Here is a 7,308-nt window from a genome sequence, read left to right as displayed (position 1 = left end):
TTTACAATCTCGCCCGTTTTTTTTAATTTACTATTAACAGCCCTGCTTTTCTAAGCTTTCCAGGTGAAAAATGAAAATCTGAGTAACAAAATTCACTCTCTTTGGAACTCAGAAATTGAGAGAACTTTATTATTTTTGTAACTTACTTGAGCAAACGTAAAACGGCATTTATAGCATGATATTTGTTCTTCTATAGGCATCAGCTCATGTATTGTATTTTCTTATCCGACCAGTTCTATGTTCTCCCAGAGTTTGAAAAGAAAAGGAAGTCTTTTTTGTGTTTGTTTAGTTTCCTTTTTGCTGTGTTTAGGCTATTGACCACCTATAGGCTATAATGCACTTTGAAAATGAAAAATACTAATAAAAGCTCCTCAACTATTGTATACGGGTATATTACACATTATATTAGTGCCTCTTATATATATCTATCTATCTATACTAATTTAAAAGTGGAAAGCTCTAAACTAGAAAGTTGAAAGACTAAAATACATATAGTTTTGTATTTAATAACATTAATAATTAAATAAAAAACTACCAAATATTAGAAAAGTTGTCATCCATTACTAAGGGATGCATCTTTCATTAAAAGGTGTGATAGTTATTTTATAAATATTAAATTATTATGCAATTTCAAGAAATTTTTAATTTCAATGTCAAAAAGTTTACAACACTTAGAGAAATTTCGGCACTAGAAAATTCCAGCACTTGGAAAATTCCACCAAAATGAACAAGTTTGGAACAATCATATCTGTTCCAACCACTATATGATGAACCCTTGTTAGTTCAAGCATTACAGAAGGGTTTTGTATAGTTTTTACTGGAGATAGACGAATATAGCATTACACGAGGTTGTTATTGATCTTGCTACATGTCACCAACCAAAATCCAACTAGTCGTGATGACACCTAACCTAACCCGCTAGGTAAGCCAATTAACAATTCAATTCCAATAAAATTAATAAGACAATTAAATGAAAGAAAACATCTGAATCTTATATGTTCCCCCAAGGACTGGTAGTACAAATCATGAGCTTCTAAGATTAGAATTTACAAAGTTGGTATGAAATAAATACATCATCTGTTCGAAATGTACATAAACAGATTGTTATGAATCTAAGGCTACCAAGAGGCAGCTACGACCGGAACGCAGGTACATCTTCAAATCCAGCTCTCGTCGATCACAACAACATCAGCAATCAACATCTGCACGCAAGGTGCAGAAGTGTAGATTGTGTAGTATGAATACAACCGACCTCGTGTACTCAATAAGTAACAAACCTAACCTTAGGTTGAAACTAGTGACGAGTTGGAACAAAGGTCGAGTCCAACACCAATAACCAACAACAGTTCACAACAACGTAAAGCAAGTAATAAAAGAAGTAATTCAGAGATAAAATGCTCAGCTTATTCATAGTTTCCCGAAAAATAATTTCACTTTCCAAGTATATCAGTGAAAACCCAAATCCTTTACCGAAATCGTCGAAAATATGAGTAAGTTTGAAAATAGTAATTTTTCCCAAAAAATATCTTTCAACAATAAATAAGATGTCTCATTTTTCTTTTCAGATAGCAAGTGTAAAATACATCACTATGCCCATACGTCAATATGTGTGAGAAGTCATGAATGACGTGATACCGTACAACATGAGAAAAACTGCATCTCTATGTCTGTATGTCATGTGTGCATGTCAATGCAATGCATCTCACAGATGAACTCATGTACTCACACTCTTAGAGTACTCAATCTCTCTGTCTCACACTTTTCACTCATCATGCTCAATCACTAGACATGCTTAGTCACTCAGTATTGTATATGGTCAATTCAACCTAGGGAAGATCCATACCGCATATATACATAGCAACTGTCAGTCAGTCACTCAGTACTGTATAAGGTCAATCCATCCCGGGGAAGATCCATCCCCAAATATAAATACTTTGGACAAGATCCATGTCCAGGGAAGATCCATCCCTCAATATAAATCAACCGCGCTCACTGGGGTGTGTGTAGACTCCGGAGGGGCTTCTTCGGCCCGAGCGCTATATAAAGTCAATCATGGTATAAATCAATGATACTCGTTGCGGCGTGCAACCCGATCCACATATCTACAGCCATAAGGCTCGTTGCGACATGCAATCTGATACACATATGTACAGCCATAAGGCTCGTTGCGGCGTGCAACCCGATCTACATATATACATATATCACTCATAGCTCAGGCCATCGACCTCACTCATTCATCAATCTCTCCAGTCTCTCGGGCTCACAATGCCATGTAACTAGCCCAAAATGATGATATGATGTGTCAATAAATAGTAACAGAGACTGGGATATGATATGAAATGAATGAACATGACTGAGTATGAAATTACAGTTTAAATAAATAATTCAATATTAATATGACCTTGGTGGGTCCCAACAGAATAAGCATGTAGCCTAGACATGGTTTCTAACATGGATCACACCTCAATAGCTCTAGTACCTAGAGATTTCATGATTACAGATAAATATCAGGTAACTACACAGTAACACAGGAATAACAGAGCCACAGTTCACATAGTGCATGCCCACACGCCCGTCACCTGGTATGTGCGTTACCTCAACACCAAACGCATAACACGTAATCCAGGGTTTTATACCCTCAGTACCAAGTTTAGAAGTGTTACTTACCTCGAATGAGCTAATTCCAATACCGAGCAAGCCAAACGATGCTCCAAAAATACCATCATGCGCGTTCCGACCTCCGAACGGCTCGAAATCCAATCCTTGTTGTGAAATTTGCCTCCAAAATCGTTCTATTCCGAAGTCCATACCTCAATATGTGATAAACATGGCCAACCCTCGAACTTAAAGCATTCTGCCTAGCGTTTTCTGCATTTGTGGATAGTAGGTCGCACCTGCGACCTTCGCTTCTGCGGTGAAAAACTTCAACAGCCTTACTCAGCAACCCCTCGCACTTGCGGTATTAAACTTCGCTTTTGCGAAGACCCTCGTACCTGCGCTTCCACTCGACGTACCTGCGCATCCGCACCTGCGCCAAATTCTCTGGTTCTGCGCATCCGCACCTGCGCCAAATTCTCTGCTTCTGTGACTGCATTGTTGCTTTTGCGACCATCGCACCTGCGCAATTTCAACTGCAGGTGCGCAACACCAGTAACAACACCAGCAACCAAATAAGAATGAGAAATGGTCTGAACCTCGTCTGAAACTCACCCGAGCCACTCGAGACCCGTCCAAATATATCGACAAGTCTCATAACATAACACGGACCTACTCGAGGCCGCAAATCATACCTAACAACATCGAAACGATGAATCGCACCTCAATTCGAACCTGAAGAACTTTGAACTTTTGAACTTCCAAAACTCGTATCGAAATATAGCAAATCAATCAGAAATGAACCCAAAATTTGCATAAGAGTCCCAAATGACATAACAAAGTTATTCCAATTCCCGGAACCACAATCCGGACCTGATATCTACAAAGTCAACTCTCGGTCAAACTTATAAACTTTTCAAACCTTCAAATTTCCAATTAGTGTCAATTAGTGCCGAAACTTTCTAGAAACATCCAAATGCAAATTCGGGCATACGCCCGAGTCTAAAATCACCATCCGGACCTAACGGAACTATCAAAACTCCAATCCGAGGTCAAATACTAAAAAGTCAAGCTTAGTCAACTCTTTCAATTTAAAACTTCCTAATTGAGAATCATTCTTCCAAATCAATTCCGATTAACCTAAAAAAAACTAAAACCGACGATTCACACGAGTCATAATACATCATATGGATCTACTCATGCCCCCAAACTACCGAGCGAAGTGCAAATTCTCAAAACGACCGGTCGGGTCGTTACACTATATGCATTTAAGAAGTAAGACCTCAGGAAATATTCATCTCTTAATTACTATCATCTTAAGTGTTTGTCGATGGACTTAGAAAATATGCCCACGCTAAAGCTCGAAAGAAAATATTAACACTAAGTTTGAATCGAAGAGACTTTTATTTTTCAGTCGAAGAGACTCGCACAAAACAAGATATAACTCGAATCGTCATGAGTTTATTTAAGTAGAAGAAATTGCCAATTATTTTATCTTTTCATAAAGATACTATTAATTTATTTTGTAAGGTAACTATTACTTATTCAATGAAACTTTTAACAAGTAACCTATATTATTATATTGGCGTAAAATAGTATGGTTAAAATTTTTAATCTCCCAATACTATTTAAAATAATATAATAACTACATGTCAATTCATGTTTGTTCTTCATAAAATATACTTAAAAAATATGTGGTCTTATCAGTAAATGTGTGATATTTTCCATCCATGAGTGCAAAATATTATTTTCGACTTGATCATAAGATAATTATATATTTTATATCTATTAAAAATAGATATAACTTTTGTTATTGTTGCTATAACCGGTGAAATTTTAGATTTACCATTCCATGTTGTCATAAATGTGATATTCCTCATATATTAAAATTATTGGTCTATCTCTTAGACCTATGAATGCTTGTGACATATAACCTAGCATTTTCAAGTTTACTAAAAAGTAATCCCATATATTGAAGGGGTGAAATACTAATGCAATCACTGTGAATACAAGTCAATACATTGTTCTACTCTTGTGGAGCCGTTTTTCTACAATATTTATGAGTTTGTTCTTCAAGTTAGCTAAATATGATCAATATTTATTATTTTCAATAATATACTATATATTTTTTAATTAATTTTTTTTACTCAAACATATTTTAAATGATTTCGTCTTCTTGAGCCGAGAGTCTATCAAAAACAGCCTCTCTATTCCCTCGAGATAGGGGTAAGGTCTGCGTATACACTACCCTCCCCAAACCCTACTTGTGAGATTTTAGTGGGTTACTGTTATTGTAAATATATTTTAAAAGATATATACATTATATTAATATGGGGTATACTAGTAACGCGGGTACGGAGAAACTAGTTTCAAACAAAAAGTGTCATATAAAAAACAGAATGGTCATCTTTATACTTAAAAATGTTGAAGGGCTAATTTATCATCTAGTCAAAGTTTAAGGGGGATAAGAACACTTTTACCATTTCTCTTCTGAACAGGGAAAATCAGAAACGGGTCCTCATTTCCCCGCTTCATTTCTCCCGCCATATGTGAAAAGGAAAGAGCTATAAACCCTAACTGGCCTAGCAATTCCTCGACGAACTGGTATGTTTCTGCTCTCTCGGAATGAAACCTAATCGTTGATCGATGTTCCGTCATATTTCATCTATTTTAGTTTTCACTTTTGCTGGTATTTGCAATCGATTACTTGCTAATCGACGTTTCCCCGGACTGATACAGTGGTTTCCTATTTATTTACTTTTGAAATCGATAGTTGAATGGTCAATATAGAACATTAGCATGTATATAGAGTCCCGTATATCTATTTACATCCGTATTTTTATCTAGCTTGCATCTCTGAGGTCGTAATTGAATTCTAGGGCTCCTAGATTATTGATTTTCGCATGCACTGTAGCTTGTGCAGTTTGGTCTGTATCTCTAGTTCTTACTACTGGTCTGGAGTATTTTACACTCGCGTTGCTGGTTAATTTATTTTACTGCACGTATACTGAGTGATATTATGACTGTCTGAGTTCAGTAGGCATAAAAGCTCTATTTGCATATCTATGAACTATTCCTCCAAGACTCAAACTCAAGCTAGTCCAGGTCAGCTAAGAACCTCTCTAGTTGCATATGTCGTTTATTCTGAATCCCCTGATATTTTCATAAATACTGAAGAGATCACTTGGTCTTGCAGTAATCTCGGGGGTACACATTTCCTTGTAGAATATTGAACAAAATGAAGTTCCGGGCATTTCTAACAGACAATGGTGTCAACCTCCTGGATAAGAGGTTCCTTCCAGCTCTTGACAAAATGGGAAAGATCTGCTACCTCTACCTTACGAGAGACCATGTATATTTTCTCCATAACCTCCTCAATGGTGATGGCATCCAATCCATTGCTCAATTCCGCATTGAGGCACTGTTTGATGAGTATCGCATCTCTAGCCAAAATGATGATCGGATATCTTTCACTATTGATCTTTCTCTTCTGCACCGTGCCCTTCGTAGTATCATTAGTATTTACACCGAGTTCAGTGCTAGTCACGGTGGAGATCCCGTCGGAGACAGTGCCCCTAACCGCCTCCAGATCAAGCTGGTAAAGAAGCTCCCTCCTCATTCTCAACAACCTATGCCTTTTCTCACTTTAGAGGCAAAAGGTTACAGGTCTGCTGTTATTCAAGATGTGCCCATCTCTAAGCCCTTGTCAAGGTCTGATGTACTTGAATTACAAGCAGCCCTTGATATGGCTCAAGATTTGCCTCAGACACTTATACGAGTCCCAGATATGCACCAGTTACAGAACTTCGTGGATCGAATGAAAAATGTTGGTGATGTGCTTAATGTTTCTATAAGTAAGTATGGTGATCTCCATCTGCAAGTTTCTACTACCCTGACTACACTTGGTGCTGAGTTCCGGAAGCTGTTAGTTATTGGAGAACAAGCAGAGAGCCCAACAGGTGACCAAAATTTGAGTGCTCAGTCAAGAACAAGAATAGCACTTCAGAGAGGAGATGCAATGATGGTTCAAGTGAGTGTAAAGCATTTCTTCAAGAGTCTTCAGTGTCACTTGGCAAAGCCCGATTGTGCTTTCTATGGTATCGCTCAGCAGGGTGCGTGCCTAACAGTCATATTTCAGTTCTTCATTCCAGGGACACATCAAACAGATAAGGCAATTAGTCTACACTGCCGACTACCTGTCCTTGACCCTGGGTCTAGTTGAAATGTCACTGAATTAAGATTTGTACTTCTTTGTCTTAGAAGTTCTTTGGGATGTTAATCATCCTACATTCCATGTTGGTCAAGTGTGAGTTGTCATAGCTGAACGCATCAGTTATCATAACATGGATTATAGTTTCCTGTCTGTTTAATTAAATGAAGCCTTGATTGTGTGGATTCAACTCTTTGTCCTGCACTGGTGCTTCCTCAAGACACTTCAGATTTATACAACTGCCTGGACTTCACCAGGGAAGAATGGTGTCTTCTTTCTCCCTAATCTTTTGCTAGTCTTGGAAGGTGTAATATGTGTTTTCCTGATACTTGTATGGTGTGTTCTAGATTTCTATTTTGCTTTGGTTTTTATTGGTACTCGTTTGGTGTTTTTTAGATTTCTAGTGTGCCATTAGTTTGCATGCCGCAGCTCCGACAATCAGAAGTAGCACTTAAAAGGCTAGGATGACAGATTAGTGTATGGTTAAGGAAACTAAAAGTAAG

The 7,308-nt window shown here is 37.6% G+C and overlaps 1 protein-coding gene across 2 annotated transcripts; it reads left to right on the top strand.

Annotated features, from left to right (window-relative positions):
• The first annotated feature begins 5,059 nt into the window (after positions 1-5,059).
• LOC107819846 (uncharacterized) lies at positions 5,060-6,995 on the top strand. Of its 2 annotated transcripts, XM_016645997.2 has the most exons (3): positions 5,061-5,199; positions 5,633-5,700; positions 5,792-6,995. In XM_016645997.2, the coding sequence occupies exon 3, from the start codon at positions 5,834-5,836 to the stop codon at positions 6,815-6,817; it is 984 nt and encodes a 327-aa protein (XP_016501483.1). In that variant the 5' UTR covers positions 5,061-5,199; positions 5,633-5,700; positions 5,792-5,833; the 3' UTR covers positions 6,818-6,995. The 2 variants fall into 2 exon arrangements, with proteins under 2 accessions (XP_016501485.1, XP_016501483.1); XM_016645999.2 differs by lacking the exon at positions 5,633-5,700 and having other exon boundaries at positions 5,060-5,199.
• Positions 6,996-7,308: the final 313 nt, after the last annotated feature.

This window comes from Nicotiana tabacum, chromosome 4 (assembly GCF_000715075.1).
Source record: "Nicotiana tabacum cultivar K326 chromosome 4, ASM71507v2, whole genome shotgun sequence".
Classification (NCBI taxonomy): Eukaryota; Viridiplantae; Streptophyta; class Magnoliopsida; order Solanales; family Solanaceae; genus Nicotiana; species Nicotiana tabacum.
This window is presented reverse-complemented; position numbering and strand designations above follow the sequence as displayed.

Coding starts and splice junctions, on each gene's coding strand:
- LOC107819846 (XM_016645999.2), top strand. CDS start 5,834: ATGAAGTTCCGGGCATTTCTAACAGACAATGGTGTCAACCTCCTGGAT.